The 19,854-nt window shown below is 45.5% G+C and overlaps 2 protein-coding genes across 2 annotated transcripts in view; one reads left to right on the forward strand and one right to left on the reverse strand.

Moving 5' to 3' along the window:
- Nucleotides 1-15,436, reverse strand: part of gtpbp6 (GTP binding protein 6 (putative)) — a 19,661-nt gene extending 4,225 nt beyond the window's left edge. Inside the window, exons 1-8 of the mRNA XM_015974328.3 lie at nt 14,846-15,436; nt 14,630-14,767; nt 14,486-14,556; nt 14,280-14,410; nt 11,269-11,339; nt 11,014-11,172; nt 10,698-10,906; nt 9,705-9,853 (exon numbers count right to left, since the gene is read on the reverse strand). Coding sequence (XP_015829814.3) covers nt 9,705-9,853; nt 10,698-10,906; nt 11,014-11,172; nt 11,269-11,339; nt 14,280-14,410; nt 14,486-14,556; nt 14,630-14,767; nt 14,846-15,203 — 1,286 coding nt within the window. The 5' untranslated portion in view covers nt 15,204-15,436. The remainder of the gene's footprint in view (nt 1-9,704; nt 9,854-10,697; nt 10,907-11,013; nt 11,173-11,268; nt 11,340-14,279; nt 14,411-14,485; nt 14,557-14,629; nt 14,768-14,845) is intronic.
- Nucleotides 15,437-17,148: 1,712 nt separating this feature from the next.
- Nucleotides 17,149-19,590, forward strand: LOC107395053 (ICOS ligand). Its single transcript, XM_054734805.2, is given in 6 exon segments — nt 17,149-17,366; nt 18,074-18,394; nt 18,462-18,618; nt 18,620-18,741; nt 18,812-18,982; nt 19,319-19,590. Coding segments are annotated over 6 exon segments (927 nt in total). The 5' UTR covers nt 17,149-17,281; the 3' UTR covers nt 19,390-19,590.
- The last annotated feature ends 264 nt before the right edge of the window (nt 19,591-19,854 follow it).

The raw sequence follows: 19,854 nt of genomic DNA on the forward strand, positions 1-19,854 counted from the left end.
ACAGAGAGAGAGAGAGACAGAGACAGAGAGAGAGAGAGAGAGGACAGAGAGAGAGAGAGAGAGAGACAGAGAGAGAGAGAGAGAGAGAGAGAGAGAGAGAGAGAGAGAGAGAGAGAGAGAGAGAGAGACAGAGAGAGAGAGGAGAGAGAGAGAGAGAAGAGAGAGAGAGAGAGAGAGAGAGAGAGAGAGAGAGAGAGAGAGAGAGAGAGAGACAGAGAGAGAGAGAGAGAGAGAGAGAGAGACAGAGAGAGACAGAGAGAGAGAGAGACAGAGAGAGAGAGAGAGAAGAGAGAGAGAGAGAGAGACAGAGAGAGAGAGAGAGACAGAGAGAGAGAGAGAGAGAGAGAGACAGAGAGAGAGAGAGAGAGAGACAGAGAGAGAGAGAGAGAGAGAGAGAGAGAGAGACAGAGAGAGACAGAGAGAGAGAGAGACAGAGAGAGAGAGAGAGAGAGAGAGAGCTAATCAAAACAAAGTGTTAGTCAATAATATAATGTTGACCAATCTGTGAAATAACAATGTTATGATTGATATGATTTAATAAGTAAATGACTTTAATCTAGTGCACTAGACACGCCGATACACGTAAACGCATGACGCATTGCGGTTGCTGATCCAATCAGAACCTTCCTTTCTGAAATGTGGCATAGTCTCTGTGGTGTTTATAAATCTGCCAGCTTTGATTCGACCAGAATTCAAAACATCCAGATTAATAAAACCAGTTCCAACGTCATCTTAGTTCAGTTCTCAAGATCTCACTGGAGTTCACCGCATGCTAAGCGAAGTAACGGACCGGCCATCCGGACTTCCCTTTTTAAGCTGAGAACCAACAAGCTGGATAAAATCTGTTGCATTTTACCAACCAAGCAACGGTTCCTTTCAGAATAAAAGCTGAACTCACTGGCCCAAGGAGGGTCCCTTTTGACGCTGTGAACCACCTGTTGCTTTTTACCTGGAGACAATCCAAAGACTAGTTTGTCGTACTGCTGACGCTGTTCCACCGGCTCCAGTACCGAAAGGAGGGTCCGAGGACCTGGCATTCTGGATCTGTGCGGGTGTCTCATCAAGGGTATGTGTGGAGCGGCAATATGGCGTCTCATGTGTTTATGAAACCGATCAAACTCTGATCATAGCTAGAAGCAAAACATCATTACATCATTCAGACTTGCTTCTCCGGATACGAGAGTTCTTTTTTTTTATAACTAAAGTTTTTATTATTTTCAAATTATTTCGGATACGAGAGTTCTGATAATAACACCACTCACACACACACACCATTCATCTCACGTCACATTCACCAGATCCATCCATCATTAGTTAGTCTTGTTAAAATTGTTTAGTAATAAATCATCTTAAACATTTTAAAGGACTCTCTCTTCTCTTGTTTCTCAGTTAATACAAAGCGTTAGAAAATCCCTGCAATAAAAAGTTCTAATCTTCTGGTTAAATAACTCAGCGGTCCGTAAGATTGATTTCATATTCACTATGGAATCTTAATGTCTCACGGGACCTTATTGAGATGTAAATTAACTTCTTTTACATAATGGCGAGCCATTAACCAATATTTGCACATTCTTGACACTTTGTGCTAAGTCTGAGACATATTTAAACAGTGTAAAACACTTTAAAATTATACATTTGATGTTTCTGGTTGAAAACGGGACTATCCCGTAATCCACCACTAGAGAGCAGCATCTTCATTTAAAGAAAAAGGGGTGTGACACCAGTCATCTTCCACAGGAGGCGCTGCTTCATCTCAAATCATCTTAAGGCTGACGTGTCACGGCAGCCATTTTGAATTCATATACACACTGATGTCTGGAAGGATATTTCCTGCTTTGTTTAAGGTGAATACTGTATTTTCTATGTCTTTTGAGTGATTCGTGACACCGTGTTGTAATAACTTAAGTACGGAGATACAGAAAAATATCCACCGAAGTCCACTTTCCCTGATTGCTGTTGATCTCCGGTTAATCAGCCCGTTGAGCTTACTAGCACTAGCTGCTAACAGTTAAGTTTTTAAAATGGAAGAGCGTCGTTGCAAACATGAAGTGCATACGCTATCAGTCCGAAATATAAACACGAGCGCACACGAACGTTTGAGTTACTCGGACTGGTCCAATTCCAACAGGATTGGACCTCCAGAGCCTGTTAGCGACAGGCTCCGCTAGCTTAGCACAACCAGTTGCTAACTAGTGGACCCGGTTTTAGACAGTCGGTAAACGCGTTCCGACAACCTGTCAAGCCGTTTGACGCAGCGTTTCTGCGTCTTTAAATCCGCTACGCCTACAACTTCCGACACCGTTTGAGTAGTTTTCATTGGCGCTCTGCCACCATCTAGCGAACATTTGTGTTCATCACATTCACATTGGTGAAAAGCCTCATTTCTGATTTTAAAACATGTCAGAAGAGGAACAATTGAGTCCTCCCTCAGTGGGTAGACAGATTATTGATGCTGTTGAATCTTGTGTAGGTCAGGACAGTCTGATTAATCATGGTTATGGTGAAGGTTTGCAGACCTGTTCAGCTACTGAGCTGATGAATAAGTTACAAACTCATAATGAAAAGCTGACCAGAGAAGGTAAGGTCAAGCCAGCTGCCAGCACAGAGAACCTGGTGGAGTTTGTGGGTTTGTTAGCTCATCTCTGGGACAGAGAAGTAACTGCCCATATTGAAACACAAAATAAAACGCGTACACTTTCTGAACAACAGCAAAGAGATGAAGCCTGTGGTTCTGATTCTGAGGAGAAGCTGATGGAAGCCCGGGAACAGCTGACAAGATTCAGCTGGAAGGTAAAATTACCATCTTGGAGAATGAGAAATATGCTTTAAGGGTTGATGTCATTAACCTTCCATCTCGGGTATGCAATCGAGAAATTGAAATTGAGGATTTAAAATCACAGATTTCTGCACTCAGAGGAAAAAGGGAAAACCCCTTACTCCAACGGTCTCTTCCTCCTTCTGCACCTCCTCCACCTCCGGCTGTTGCTATGGTTGCTGCTCCACCGGCTGCTAGTGCTGCTAGTGGGGTTGCACCTGCTGCAGCTGGGGTGACCCCAGCACCTCAGTTACACCCAGCTTCTCAGCCAAGCCAGTTTGCTCCACCTCCAGTCCCTCATCCTGGCTACCTGGCTCCTCAGCAAGGCCACTTTTACCCACCTCCAGCTCATCTGTTCCCACCTCCAGCCCATACATATGTCACTTATGCTGTTACACGCCTTCTGGTTGCACAGCAACAATACCCTCCAGCTGCACTTGCTGGTGCTGCTGCAATGGGTGTGCCAGCTTCGCAGCCAGCCCAACCGAACGCACCTGTGCCCATATCTGACATCTATAGGATGTCTCGGAGCGTCAAGAAATTCAACCCTCAACCAGGTAATTTGTACCCAGTTGACACATATCTGAGTGACCTCTGACATCACTTTCAGCGATGTCCGGGAATGACCCTGGAGGACAAGATCTTTGTGATAAGTTTGACCTCCGATGCCGTGGGTTCGCATATTGATTGCAAGCATAATTTAATCGCAAATGATTACGATAAACTGGAAGCTGCGATTCAGAAAGAGTACACTTATGGTGCTCAGGAGGCTGGCATACAGTTAGCTTTGTCAGTCAAACAGGGTCGTACTGAAGACCCACAAGCCTTCTATCTACGCCTCTTCAACGCGTACTTTGGTACGGAATGTAAGGACGGGATGGAAGAGGAAAAAGGTTTCAAGGGAATCTTCCTTGAGAATCTACATGCCCAGTATAGCCCATACATGGGTACGGTAGACTTTAAAACCACACCCATGGATGAGCTCAGAAGAATGGCGAGTTGTGCCTTTTCACGGTTTGGTAAATCCAGTAAGAGTTCGCACAGTCCATCAGTTCTGGCGGTGGAGGCAAAACCCTCCTCGCTGCGATTCGAGGGGACTGCATCAGGGACTCATAAAAATAAAAACCGAAACAATGGATCTAAACAACAGGCCCAGAAATCTAATAACAACTACAAGCCAGAAGGCTTTCCAAATAACAAGCCTCAAAATCCAAACAGACCTTGGACCCCTCCACCGGCTCGTGGAGGGGACCCTTAGTCACCACGACTTGGCCGCGGCAAACATCGTGTTTCTTTTCAAGAAAAAGGGGGTTCACCATGCTCCTACAGGAGAGTGTCGCCTCGCCCAGGCGAGAGACGCACTCCTTCTGGCCAAAATTCACCGCGTAGTGCTCACAAGGACTACAGTCCTGCCCCAAGGCCGAGAACTGATTCTGGGAGCCGATCTCCTGGAAAAATTCACGCCCTGGGAGCCGCACTTCTTGACATGTTGAAAGATTCGGCAGAACGTGAGTTGGTTCTGTGCATCTCTGCTGTAGAACCTCCTCAACCTGCCTGTGGCTCGGTTGTGGAAGCAGGTCCTGCAGAGGCGGAGCCTGCCACAATGGTGCATTCACAAACACCTGAGGTCTCTGTGAGACCTGCTGTGGTCGCTTCAGTCAGCGCTAGTCCTCTAGCACCCACAGAACCTGCAACCAGACCTAGCCAACTTAGCTCACCGATCAGACTTCCACAAAGGATTCTGCAGTATCATCGGTCATGGTTCTACGGATAAACCTCACATTCCGGTGACCCTGGAGGGGGCACTGGACTGTGAGGGTGTCCTGGACTCCGGTTCACATTTCACCATCATGTCCAGCTCTTTCTGGGAGCAGGTCCGCATGGCTGCAGCTGCACAGGGACGCGTCTTAGTACTCACGCCCTGCGCTATGGACATCCATCCGTACTCTTCAGGCCAAATGCCCTTGTCAAACGTGGTGTCCATCAACTTCACAGTGGGAGACATGTTCGTGAGCCATCCAGTGTTTGTGACCAACGTTGAAGCGTTTCCTTTCGTGTTGGGAGGGGACCTGCTCCAACGCATAAAAGCTGTCATTTCACTCCGTGATTGGACACTCCAGACTCGGGTGACTTAACCGATGCCCTTGGTGTCCCTTGAGCACCTCATCACCTTTTCAGGCGGTGTTAACCACAACGGCGCCGCCAACCTGATGATTAAGTGCCGGCCATTCTGGCTACCGAGAGAATTCACAGCGGTGGTTATGACAGCTGTTTACATTCCCCCACAAGCCGACACTGACCGAGCACTCAGAGAACTGTACAGCGCGATCAGCAATGAGGAAACCGCACACCCAGAGGCGGCGTTTATTACGATCGGGGACCTTAATAAGGGTAACCTGAAGAAAGTCTCACCAAAACTACACCAACACATCCATTTCAATACACGTGGAGACCGGCTACTCGACCACTGCTACACCTCTTTCCGAGAAGCGTACAAAGCCCTCCCACGCGCCCCATTTGGCCAGTCAGATCACCGCTCCATCCTGCTAATACCTGCCTACAGGCAGAAGCTGAAACGGGAAGCTCCAACCCTGAGGGCGGTGCATCGTTGGTCGGACCAATCGGAGTCTGCGCTGCAGGATTGTTTTGATCGTACGGACTGGGAAATGGTTCACGCGGCTGCTACAGACATTGATGAGTACACAGACTCAGTCTGCGGATTTATCAGGAAATGCGTGGAAGATGTTGTCCCATCCAGAACAGTTAAATCCTTCCCGAATCAAAAACCCTGGATTAATGGAGGTGTGCGAACGGCGCTGGAGGCGCGGAGCACCGCCTTTGCCTCCGCGAACACATCAGACTACAAACACGCATGTTACCAACTCCGGAAGACGATCAAAGCAGCCAAACGTGAGTACAGAGACATGGTGGAGCAACAGTTTGACAACCCCCGGAGTATGTGGCAGGGACTAAACACAATCACAGACTTTAGAGGGAGAACCAGCACACCGCAGACCACGGCCTCTCTGTGTGAGGATCTAAACGCATTCTATGCCAGATTCGACACAGCGAACTCCATGAGACCGGACAGTGAGCGCACCGCGGATGACGTCAGCGCGCTCACTGTGTCTGAAGAGGATGTGCGGAGGTGCTTCAGGAGGGTGAACGCACGCAAAGCTACTGGTCCAGACGGGATTCCCGGCCGCGTCCTCAGGTCATGCGTGGGTCAGCTGGCTGGAGTGTTTACACACATCTTCAACCTTTCCCTCTCTCTGTCTGTAGTCCCAGCCTGCTTCAAAATGGCCACCATTGTTCCTGTACCCAAATCCTCCACCATCTCCACATTGAATGACTGGTGACCTGTAGCCCTGACCCCCATCGTGAGCAAATGCTTCGAGAAGTTGGTCAGGGGCTTCATCTGCTCTGCACTGCCCGATTCACTGGACCCTCTACAGTTTGCATACCGCCACAACAGGTCTACTGATGATGCCATAGCCCTGACACTCCATGCTGCCCTGTCACACCTGGAGAAGAGAGACACGTATGTGAGAATGCTGTTTGTCGATTACAGCTCAGCATTCAACACCATCGTTCCCTCGAAGCTGGACAGGAAACTGCAGGATCTAGGACTGAGCAGCTCCCTCTGCAGCTGGATCCTGAACTTTCTGTCTGACAGACGCCAGGTGGTCAGACTGGGCGGCACCACCTCATCCCCCATCACACTGAACACTGGTGATCCGCAGGGGTGTGTGCTGAGCCCTCTCCTGTACTCACTCTACACCTACGACTGCACGGCCACGAGAAACTCCAACATCATTGTGAAGTATGGGACAACACCACAGTGGTGGGTCTCATCACCAACGACGATGAGACGGCCTACAGGGAGGAGATCAGCGCCCTGACCCACTGGTGTCAGGACAACCGTCTCACCCTCAACGTCACAAAGACAAAGGAGATGATAGTGGACTTCTGGAGGTGCAGAGGAATACACCCCCCCCATCACCATCAACGGCGACGCTGTGGAGAGGGTGAGCAGCTTCCGTTTCCTTGGAGTTCATCTGGCTGAGGATCTTACGTGGTCAGTGCACACGAACAATACAGTGAAGAAGGCACAGCAGCGCCTCTTCTTTCTCAGGAGACTTAAAAGATTTGGCATGAGCCGCCGCATCCTCAGGACCTTCTATCGCTGTGCCATTGAGAGCATCCTCACTGGATGCATCTCCACCTGGTATGGCAACAGCACCGCTTACAACCGCAAAGCTCTCCAGAGAGCAGTGTGGTGTGCAGAAAGGATTATTGGAGGTGAGCTTCCCTCCCTCCAGGACATCTACAGGAAGCGGTGCCTGAGGAAAGCGGGGAGGATCATCAAGGACTCAAGTCACCCCAGACATAAACTGTTCAGACTACTTCCATCAGGAAGGAGGTTCTGCAGCATCCGGTCCAGAACCAGCAGACTGACAGACAGCTTTTTCCATCAGGCCATCAGACTGCTGAACACATCGCAGACACCTCACCCTCACTACTGAAACTCCAACATTACACGCTCCATACTGTACATTAATGCCACTGTTTTGCACATACCAGCCTCTGTATATATTATATCTCTTATCTTATTGTTTACTTTATTCATTTGTATATTTAGATTAGCCACTTTTATATTTTACATGTTTTTACATTACTGTATTTTTACAACTCTGTTGCTGTGAAGCTCGCACACAAGAATTTCACTCGCATGTACTGTACCAGTGTACCTGCACATGTGACGTGACAATAAAAGTGATTTGATTTGATTTGAACCTGGTCGGTCAATCCAGTACCAGTAAGGTAGGTGACATCCAGACAGTCTGCGTCGTATCTGCATCACCACTCCATACGGTGGTGGGGAAAACACCTACCCTACTGGGAGTTGGCGGTTGCAGTGACACACCACCTGAGACTCCGCACCCTGCGGTGGGGACACCACCTGCCAAAGGACAGGCTGATGAAGTCGCTGACACTACTGCACTACAGCAGGCACCCTCCGGAGCACCCACCTGTGCCGAACCCTCGCAAGGCTGCACCAGTCTACAACCTACAACGTTCCTGGTTTCCATTTTCAGGTCTGATAAATCCAGAAGAAGGAACACACACATATAAAAGAATCACTTAAACCCTCCTGAGTTTCTCTGATACGCCGGCTACATAGGGGATGACAAGGTTGTTGCGTCTGTCTTTCTTTTCCTCCCTCGCTGGTGTCTGGTCTTCTTTTCTGTGCATCTTTGCTGACTTTATAAACGCCCAATTAGGACAGCCACATGTTTTAAGTGATTCTTTTATATGTGTGTGTTGCTTCTTTTTCCCTTCCGGCACAAACTGGACAATGTGGTGTGTGCTGTACAGTGCAGCGAGGAATGCCCAGACCTCTACATCGGAGAAACCAAACAGCCACTTCACAAGCGCATGGCACAACATAGAAGAGCCACCTCCACGGGACAGGACTCAGCAGTTCATTTGCATCTAAAGGACAAAGGTCACTCTTTCGAGGATGCCAACGTTCACATGTTGTACAGAGAGGACAGATGGTTTGAAAGAGGAGTAAAGGAAGCCATTTATGTCCACTGTGAGCAACCATCTTTGAACAGAGGCGGTGGTCTACGACACCAACTGTCTGCCATCTATAATCCAGTTTGGAGATCCCTTCCCAGATGCCTCAACGCCCACGCATATCTTGGGCCATCTGACCTCAGGAATTCACATGATAGGGTGGGGCCAGGTTTCACAATGAGCTCACCCGAAACTCTGGCTGAATAGGACCCACACCCGTTCCCTCTTCGGGGGGAAACGCCCACTGGGTTTAAATATGGGACTCTCCACCATTTGACCTTAGAACTGAAGAAGCCTCTCGGATGAGAGGTGAAACGTCTTCAAGCAACTCAAAGAAGTCCAGACGCTTTTGTTTCAAAGCTCATTAGACATTAAAACAACATTTGACTCAGATGCATGTAAAGGATAGGTTATCCTGAGTTATCTCTGTAGTTATGCTGCTATAAGCTTAGACTGCAGGAGGACACACTGGCCACTTTCCACATTTTCCTTTCTTCAACCACTACCACTACTCTCTAATTCCACTATTTCCTGCTATACCAGCTGTTAATTCTATTTTTTATCTACGTGTTTTTATCCCCAGAAGAAGCTACAATGATGTTCTGCTGAGCTGTGGTGGCCTCATGGAGCGGGCCATCGGCTAGAACACTGTTGCTAACCACTTAAACGTTCTCTCTCTCCTGATAACATTTTACTTTTTACCATAGTACATTTTCACTTTAACATAAAATACGCTACTACTAGTTTACATGTTGAATTAATTATAGATTTACTAAAATAAAGAGAAAGTTTAGCTCTATAGAAGATCTACTAAGAAATCACGTGTGTGTGTGTGCGTGTTCTGTCTTCTCCATCCCCAGTGAGTCGTGGAGGATGGCTGCTTATACGGAGCCAGGATCCTCTGGAGGTTTCTTCCTGTTAAAAGGGAGTTTTCCTCTCCACTATCGCTACATGCTTGCTTAGTATGAGGATCGCTGTAAAGACTCTGACACTAGTCAGTGACTCGATGCAACCTGTTGGGTTCCTTAAATAGGAAAAGTTTAACTGATTGGCTTAATGACCCGACCTGTGTTGGAATGTTTACTGTGTGAAGGTCCTTGAGACGACTTGTCATGATTTGGTGATTTATATAAATAAACTGAATAGAATTTAATTATGGGACCACGATCATTTTCTGTAGGTCAGCAATGTCGCGGCTTGGCGTGTGCATGCTCTCAGAGTACGTTTACTCCTGATTTCCAACGTTACCAAAACCAGAACCAGAAACAATCCATTTGTCACACTAGCAAAAAGCCGAAAGCCTTACTTGTCGACCAGGTCGATTTTATTGTGGACCTCGATCATAGAACTCATCAGCTGGTCTGGGATCTGCAGGTTCTTAAGCACACTCAGTACGTTCACCTTCTGATTCACCGTCTCAGGATGACTGATGTCTCGGACATGAACCAAGAGATCCTGGAAGCAAGAGAGATGAGAAAGGAGTCCAAAATGCTTTAAAAATACAATAAGCACTCCACATTCCATTGTCAAACACATATTTTCTATATCTACAACATAAATGAAGTATAAACTTTATGTAGCTGAGAGGGGTTTGCTAGCTCAGACTGGAGCTGTGTCCAAACTCAAAGGCAGCATTTTTGTGTGGACCCATCCTACCCAGTCCTTGTAAGTTTGGTCCATCTAATTCTTGAAGTGAGCAGCTGTGAATTCAGATTGTCTAGTCTTCATTTTCATTCTTGCCCCCAGCGACTGTGATGTGCCAAACAGAAGTTAAAACTAAACTCACCGGTAATACACGCAGAACCGGTCGCACTAGATTGTTCATGAGTATTTTTCTCATTTTAGACAAAAAACATTTCAAGAACAAATATGCAAATGAAAAAAGCCCAGCAACACAACCGCTTATAGATCCAATGTTTTATGATCAGATATTGATGTACTAACATTTAAAACTGTCATTTTAAAAGAACAAAAATCTCCCGTTCAGCCCACAAACAATCCAGGCATAGCCTTTTCCTACGAGGACATACCAGGCATGTCCTCAAAATTCGGGGAAAACGAGGACACGTTTTGAGTGTCCTTCAAATTTAGACCACTTTGTCACTTTCCTGTAACATAATTGGCTATAAAATGTGTTCTCTGAAGGATGCAGCCCCTGGATTTGGACACAGTCTGCAATTGGATTTATTAAGGCTTCTTCTGTTTGGACACAAAACCCAGGGATCCTGAGGTTTTATTGTTTTTTTTTTCTTGTCTACTTCTAATCTAAGAAGTTTGTAAGAAAAGCTCAACTCCATACTGAGTGTTTAATGTCCTCCAGGGTGGCAGAAAAGGAGTCTATGAGCTGGTGGGGCAGCTGGGACAAGAAGCCGATGGTGTCCACATACAGAACAGTCATGTGACTGGGCAGCTGGCCGGCATGGACAGTCACATCGAGGGTGGCAAACAGCTGGTTCCTGGGCTGCAGACCGCTGTCCCCGGTCAGAGCCTTGATCAGAGTTGTTTTACCTGGAAACAAGTTCAGACTGATGCAACTCAGATCCAAATGAAGCAATACAAAAATGTGTTTCATCACCATTACACTGGACCTACTGGTGCGTGTTCCAGTCACTCACCACAGTTAGTGTAGCCCAACACAGACACCGTAGGGAACTCCCTGTGCTTACGCTGCGACCGTAAGAGGTGCCTCTTTTTGCGAAGTTTTTCCAGCGCTGAGCGGATCTTCATCTCCCGCTCCTTCAGCAGCCTCTGCTGCACCTCTGACACCGTCTCGCCTGTAGGAACCAATCAGCAACATTAATCTAATCTCACACCAGCAGAACAGCTGGTGACACTCCAGTACACGCCCTCTACTGTGGACGGTGCATTACCTGAACCACCGATGTATCTCGATCCACCACCCTGTTGGTCCAAGTTTGCCATTTCATTTTTCAAACGAGATCTGCCGTTAATACAAGTGGGATTTAAAAAATAAAAACATCAAAGTGCCTAAAGCTGCTGAATTGGGCTGTTGTGGATGAAAAGAATACAATCATATATTTGAGAATAATATTATAAATCTATGGGAAGAATATGGATAATCTCCAATGTTGGAAAGTCCAAGCTGTGATAAAAAAAAACTTTTCCAAGAATAAAAGACAAATATTTGCATGAATTAACCCATTGTCATCAAATATTGAAATTTAAGAAATTTGTGGAAATTTTCCAGGTTTCAAGTCTCAGATTTACCAGAACAATATTCAGCTTTTTACTGGGATTATTAAATCATGTATTTGCAAAAATTAAAAAATAAAAAGCCAGAAATTCTCAGAGATAAAGTCACAAATTCACAAGATGTCCAAATGCTTTTTAGGGTTTAAGTGAGAAATTAACAAGAAATAAATGTACAATTTTGTGAAAGACAAAGGTAGAAGAATCATCTTGGGTGGTTTGACTTTCAGTTACCTGTAGCTTGTTGTAAACTTGTTTTTCCTAAAAACTTGAATTCAACTTTAACCCCAAATAGTTTTTGCCTGTTTTTCTGACACACTTGCGACCTAATTTCATTGAAAAGCTATTTTTTCTGGCTAATTTAAGATTTTAATCCAGGAAGGTTTAACTTTTATTCCAGAAAACGCATCCAACCATCCATCGCCTATACCCCCTTATCCACGCAGGGTCGTGGGGGGCTGGTGCCCATCTCCAGAAGTCTCCCAGCAATCAGGCGGGGTGCACCCTGGACAGGCTGCCAGTCCATCGCAGGGCAACACAGAGACACACAGGACAAACAACCATGCGCACACACACTCACACCTAAGGACAATTTAGAGAAACCGATTAACCTGACAGTCATGTTTCTGGACTGTGAGAGGAAGCTGGAGTACCCAGAGAGAACCCATGCTTGCACAGGGATAACATGCAAACATCTTGCAGAAAATTTATGATTTATTATATTAGGAAATTTTTGTTTCATTGTAGTAAATTTGTGCCTTTAATTGTGTCAAATTAGCCTTTCTGCTACCAATTTGAAGACTTTCTTGCAGTAGAGAACATCTGCTTTTTCTCACACAACTTTATGACGGAACTAAATAAATTTCCTAGTGTTCTCCTGGAATTTTATCTCTCAGCTATAATATAATTATATGCCTAATAGAAATGTGCCTAATAGAAATATGTGCTGCTTGATGTAATCATTGCAATAATTAAAAGCTAGCTCGACTGCCAAATCCTCAGTGCTTATCCTGCTCGACTTATCGGCAGCATCTGACACTGTCAGCCATGGCTTCCTTTTGTCCACACTCTCTAGCATGGGCATCACAGAGAAAGCACACGCCTGGTTTGAATCGTACCTCACAGGACGATCATTCAGTGTATCTTGGCTTGGACAGTCCTCTACCGTGCACCATCTTGCCACAGGAGTCCCCCAGGGCTCTGTACTAGGACCTCTTCTCTTTGCCATATACACCACCTCACCGGGTGAGATCATTTGATCATGTGGCTTCTCCTACCACTGCTATGCAGACGACACCCAGCTCTATCTGTCATTTCCACCGGACGACCACACTGTCTCTGCACGAATATCAAACTGTCTCTCTGACATATCAACATGGATGAAATCCCACCATCTCCAACTCAACCTCTCTAAAACTGACCTACTTGTCATCCCAGCAAAACCATCCATACAGCAAAATATCTCAATCCAGAATGACTTCCTATCTCTGGCTCCTTCAAAGGCAGTTCGAAATCTGGGTGTTGTGATTGATGAACACCTGACCTTTAAAGATCATGTTGCCTCTGTTGCTCGTTCATGCCGCTTTGCGCTGTATGACATACGAAAGATCAGACCATACCTAACACAACATGCCACCCAGCTCCTGGTGCAATCTACTGTCATCTCCCGCCTCCATTACTGCAACGCCCTTCTAACTGGTCTTCCAGGCTGTACTGTGAGACCTCTTCAAATGGTCCAGAACGCAGCGGCGCGTCTGGTCTTCAATCAGCCTAAAAGAGCACACGTCACCCCTCTGTTCATTGAGCTCCACTGGCTACCGCTAGCAGCACGCATCAAATTCTAATAGCTAACACTAGCATACAAAGTCTGAGACGGTACGGCTCCCATCTACCTGAATCCTCTTGCAAAGGCTTACGTCTCGGCCCGGCCGCTCCGGCCATCACAGGATCGTCGGCTAGCAGTGCCTACACCACGCTCAGGACAATCCAGACTCTTCTCATGCATCGTTCCACAAATGTGGAATGACCTACCAAGCACTACCAGAACAGGAGCTTCCTTTTCAATTTTCAAGAAACTCCTGAAGACCCTGCTCTTCAGAGAGCATCTTCTAAACTAGCCCCCTCCCTGCACCCGTCCCCCCTCTCTACTGTCCACTCCTTGTTCCCTCCTCTCCATGATTGATGTCAAGTTGTTGTTATTGTTGTTGTTAGCCTCAAGGGCAACATGCCGATTATCACTTGTAAGTCGCTTTGGACAAAAGCGTCTGCTAAATACATAAACATAAAAGGTGCAGTTTGTAAGAATATTGTGTAAATTTTACAGTGAGAAAATCCTGAAAGAGTCTAATGTTTCAGTCATTTTGGAAGGAAGGTTGAACTGAAACATATTTCACATCCAGCTGGTAGCGGATATGAAACAAAGGAAGGGAGGGACGTAAATACTGTTTACCATCAGTGAGTGTGGGGTTGTCGTGTCTCCTGTGAGCCAACACCGCAGCACCGACAATTGTAATTTGACGACAGCCGGCAAAAGGCTCCAGAGTTGTTTAAAGTGGTTGCCGTAACCAAATTTTACCACAGGATGTCATTTTTACTTCATTTCTACATAATGCACCTTTAAAGAATGTGATACGAAGCAAAAATGTTCAAACAGGTGAAACCTTGTGGCTACCTCAACAAGGGAATTTCTGCCAGTGAGATCTGTAACTTGGCCTCTTTGGTTCTGGCGTTGCAGCGAAAAATGTGGAGTACAACCGAGTATCTGTCGAACACCTTGATCCCCCAGGCCTCCTCAAACTCCCTCTGAAGTTTAAATAAAACACAAGTGAATGAAACCTGCCACACAGCACAGCCAGAAATCCTTTTCAAAACGCATACCTCTGATGATGGGGACAAGCGATCCACATTCACAAACACAGCAGAGATTCCAACGGTTTCCCTGATTTTCTCTGCAGACAAGAAAACACAAACACTGTAATAAATAAACACACCGGGCTCCTGTTTCAAACAAGTGGGTGGTACCTGTTAGAAGCTGGAAGTTGCCTTTGCCAAAAATCCTCTTCTTCTCTGGTGTCTTAGTGGAGAGGATGATCTTGTCCACCACTGTCCAGTTGTCCAGGGTATGCACAAGCCCCTCCGCTTCAGCCATCATCAGCTCTGCTGCAAATGTACCGCTTCATATTTATGATAAACCCTTTAATGTGACCCCGTCATCATATGGTCATGCTGGAACATTACCAGTGGTCAGGCGCTGCTTCCTGCTGCCCCACTTGACATCTGGGTGGACAATGAACACCCTGTGCTGTCCCTGTCCAATCCCTGCAGGAACCTGCTGCTGGAACAGCTCCTCCACCTCACTGTCCTCCAGAATATCTTCATCCTCCTCGTCTACTGTGTATGAGCTGCTGAAGTCATCTTTGCTCTTCAGCCAGCTTGCAGACATGTTAAACAGCCTGGACTGCAGGGTGGATGGGTTTCCCAGGCAGCGATGTTGAGCAGACGGTGGTGAGAGTCTGTAGGTCGACACTGCTCTGTGACAGCTCCAAGGTCGCTGCAGGAGAGACCGCCATGACGCAAGCCCTCTCACTGTTATCATTTCTCTCTAGAAACGTCTGTTACACGCATCACCGGCACCGCATCTTATAATCACGATTTTCAGACCACTCTTCTACAGATGCTAGCGAGCTAGCTTGTTATGTAGCTTCTTGCTCTTTGAATGCTAACAAACGAAAGACTCGCGTTTGCCGCCACCACCTTCATCAACAGGTCTCTGGGTTATGTTTCGAAACTATACCAATATGTCACAAATAAAATATTCAATGAATTCAATATTTATCGGTAAATCTAAAGAGATAACAATCTACGACACACGCGACTTTATGTTTGGAGTTGGAAAGTAATCGCTATTCGCGGGATATTTCTCCCAGAAATGGCCTTACAGGTAACACAATTATTAAAACACAAGTTTCAAGAAAATTACTATTATATTTTGGGGCTTAAAGGCATATTGGATTCGATTTTTTTTTCCAAAAGAAATTTCTTTTAAAGATGGACAATAATTTACACAAACAAAAACGAAAAATTCCTGTAAAACTAAATGTAGGGATTCTGTTAACCCATACTTTTCGATGTCGTCATTTCCTTTCTACGGGAAAAGCCTGATTTGCACATTTGCATGAATTTGATTTACAAACAACTGCATTCAGTTTTTAAGCAGCGCACGCGAAAAATAACATCAGGATGCTATGAAAAAATAACGTTTACATAAAAATAATGCCCATTAAAATTCTCTATAGTAATAAGATGCCCAAACAAATATAAATTCAGAGTACCTGTAACTCTCTAAATGTATAATCTTGTAAAAACACACTTCATGCTCCGTCTACTTATGCCAATAAATTCATAACAAATGTTTTGCAGTAAATGATGTCATAATAAAATCGTAAAACCGTAATAAATAAAACCATAGTAAACAGTAAAATCGTTAACGTTTTAGGTTAATTTCTGATCAATACCACAAATATATTCTTAAAAAAATTATACAAAAATATCACTTTCAAAAATTTAGATTTTACACCTCAAAACATGCTTGTTGACTTTTTATGTGAGAGCTTCGCCACAGGTAGAGTGCTTTTCTGAGCATGCCGAAAAGTTTGGCACCAGTTCAAAGCAGGATGCTGAAGCGCCTCCAGAAAATTTTGACAGGGGTGGCCAGATGTGGCCAAAGACATTTTTGGGGTGGCACACCAAATTGGTCCTTGTGGTAACGCTGGGAGAATTTAGCCTGTGGCGATGTACTGCATTGCGCCTTTTTTTAATTTTTTTAAATAACAGTGGGTATCCAAAATATTTAACTTAAAATTTACAAACACAAACATTTCAGAAATGTACATTTCAGTTATTTAAAATTTTATCCATATTTTAATTTAAAAATGTGTTTTTTAGGTTAATTCACCTGCTGCTGTATTAAAAAAATAAAACTTTTTTAAATGGTGAGCAGCATATATATATATATATAATTTCTTTACTCATTAATTGTAATAATTTTATTTTGTTTTATAATTATGTCTTGAATAAACAAGATCAATATATGGCTTTTTCTGGGGGGGCAGCAATTTTCTAGGGGTGGCCATGGCCACCCCTTGGAGGCGCCCTTGGCAGGACGTGTTAGTAAAAATACTTTTATGACAATCGTTTTTTATAGCATATTATTTTTGATTGCAGCGATATAGAAGGTTAGACAACTTTCTAATCCTCCCGGTCTTGATCTAATATTCCACTTGTTCCGCGTTCTGCTGTTGTCACGCGCGTGGGTGTGGGAGTTTCACGTGTTGTCTACCCTCAAGAAAGTCGTCTGGCAGGTTTGCCAGATCTACTAGGTTTCTGAACGATCATAGCTGAAAGGCTCCGAAAAGCCCCGTTTTCATTTTAACATTTATACGAACATTTATCCACTTTTTATTTTCACTGAGACGATCTAAGTGGAGGGAGAAGCAGCGTGCCTGATGAATCTGGGTGAAGAAGTGTGCGTTTGGCACCACAGAGGACGAGGAAGTGAAGCGGAACAGTCATCTCGTGTATTTTTGGATCGAGACAGCAAAATACGTTTTTTGGTCTTTAGAGACCAAAAGGTCAAACATTTCAAACTATTGCTGGCTCTTATGAGCGCACATCATGCACCTTCTGGGTCGTGTGGCGCAGGTGCTGTGGCGCTGCGCAGGACTGCTGCTCAGCTCTCTCTGTTTGTGCGCAGCTTTGGGTAAGTTTCCCTCAACGATTACCGTAATGCCCTCCTCTCCGGTCTCCCTCTAAAATCACTCAACAAGTTACAGTTAGTCCAAAATTCTGCTGCCCGGATAAGACCTCCACTTTTAATCACATCACCTGTCCTGCAACTACTTCACTGGCTCCCTGTCAAATACAGAATTGACATAAGATACTTCTTCATGCCTTTCAAGCCATCCATAATCTCGCTCCCCATATCTTTCTAATCTCCTCCACATGGTTACCCCCACTCGCTCTCTCCGATCATCATCTTCACCTTCCCTGTCTGTTCCTCACACTCGTCTCAGTACTATGGGAGCCAGAGCTTTCAGCCACTCAGCTCCAAAACTCTGGAACGCTCTACCGCCTGACCTCTGCAATATAAACTCCTTCTCAACCTTCCAGTCTCAACTCAAAACTCACATGTTCCACCTGGCTTACTCACTGTGACTGTCCTCCTTCCATCTACTCTTTTTAGTCTATTATCCATTGGACTGCTCCGACTCTACCCTTGGGAATTACTCTTAGCACTACTCTTATTTCTTGTTTGTATTGATTGCTGTTCCTTATATTTTGCCATGTACAGTGACCCTGAGAGCTTTGAAAGGCGCTTGAAATAAAATGTATTATTATTATTATTAACTACTTATGCAGACTAGTGTCTCTGGAGCTGGGCTGATTTATGCCCACCTGTCTGTGCAGAACCAGGCTGTGTCCTCGGCATAGTAGGACGTCCGGTGATCCTGCCCTGCGTCTCCTCCGTGCTGCTCACTGGGAATTTTTCCATCGAGTGGAGGAAAGATGACAAAGTGGTGTTCAAAACAGCGTGGGAAACAAATGAGAACCTGGGGACATGGAGCATAGATCCGGCAACAATCCCCACTGATGCTGCGCTGACAGGAGATTTCTCTCTGGAGCTGTCAGCTGTGCATCCCAGAGATGACCGGACACATTTCAGCCTTTGCTTTTTATCAGGAAAGAATCCAAGTGTCCAACTGTGTAGTGTGTGCCTCAGGGTGGCAGGTTGGTTTCACACACAGTGTTTCCAGGAAAGCATCAACAGGAAGTAACCTCAGGCTTGTTTTTGCAGCCAGTTTCAGTGACCCCCTGTTGAAGAGGAAACACACAGCAGACGGTGATGAAACAACCTTCCAGTGTCACTCTGCAGGTGGATACCCTCAGCCTGAACTCTCCTGGCTCATCGACAACACCCAGGAGCCTCCCGAGGGCTCAGTAAGGACCCAAACAGACACTCCCCGATGGTCATCTCTACAACATCACAAGCAGGCTGACCATCTCCTTGCCCAAAGATGTCAGCGTGACATGCATCGTAGAGAATCTGTCCATGAATGAGACCTTGAGGTCCACGTGTGAGTCCATCATTGTTTCTGCTTGGTCTGAACCCAGCAGCAAGACTCTCATCACTGCTTCTTGTTGTAGATAAACCTAACGGTGGTCCAGTGGGGAGACGAGCATCAGAGGGCATGTGGGTCTTCAGCACAGCCCTGTGTGTGGTGGTGGGACTCATGGTGATAGCAGGCATGGCATATCAGATCCACCTGGACAGGTTACATAAGAGGAGGAAGCAGGAACATAGAGAAGAAGAGAGAGGTAGGCAGATCACAGCTTCTATAGACAAACGGCTCTGATGATTTTAAATATGAGATCACAGTTCTGGCCTTCATACAGCTTTTGGGGGCAGAGAACATATTTAAGTCTGCAAATGAACCATAAAAATGACCATATCTAGAGTAGAGTCCTAAATGGGGTTTCATGTGGCCTGATTTAAGTTGGTCCATGTCCTGACACGAGTCCAATCCTGTCTTTAGATCGGTTTGCAGGATGGGTTCTGTTTAGCCCTAAAAAGACCCAATAGTTCCCATACTAGATGTCTTATGACCTTTGCAGACTTAATGTTGTATCTAAATGAATATTTGTTGTTTTCAGGATACAAAAGAGGACGTCGGTACAGGGAGGAGACTGAAGCCATGACAGAGTCAAAGCAGACGGATGTTTGACAGAAAGAGAACTGACGGTTACTTTATGCAGTAAATCTGAAAGGCACTGAAATGTTACTGTTCGTCTGCACCAGGCGTATTCTGTTCCTGCGTTAGGATTTAAACACTGCAAGGACCAAAGAGCCATAACATTAAGACCACTGTGATCTAGCAGCACTACTCATTGGTTCTGTTGGGATTTGGCAGTCACATGACTGTTCAGCTGCAGCCCCTAAAGCAGCGGACCAGACCGAGGAGTTCACCTGATTCCAGTCAGCTCCACCAAGTCTCCAAAGTTCCTCATGTTCTCGTAATGTCTACGGGGGCAGAGGAGGGACATACTCAAAAGAGTGGTCCTAATATTATGGCTGATCAGTGTATATGTTATTTACTGGTTTACTTGTCTGAGACCACTGAGATGGGTTTAGGATTGAATAACAAATAATGACACATCTGGTGCTTTTTTTTGTTTTATCATACACAAAC

Source organism: Nothobranchius furzeri, chromosome 16, assembly GCF_043380555.1.
Source record: "Nothobranchius furzeri strain GRZ-AD chromosome 16, NfurGRZ-RIMD1, whole genome shotgun sequence".
Classification (NCBI taxonomy): Eukaryota; Metazoa; Chordata; class Actinopteri; order Cyprinodontiformes; family Nothobranchiidae; genus Nothobranchius; species Nothobranchius furzeri.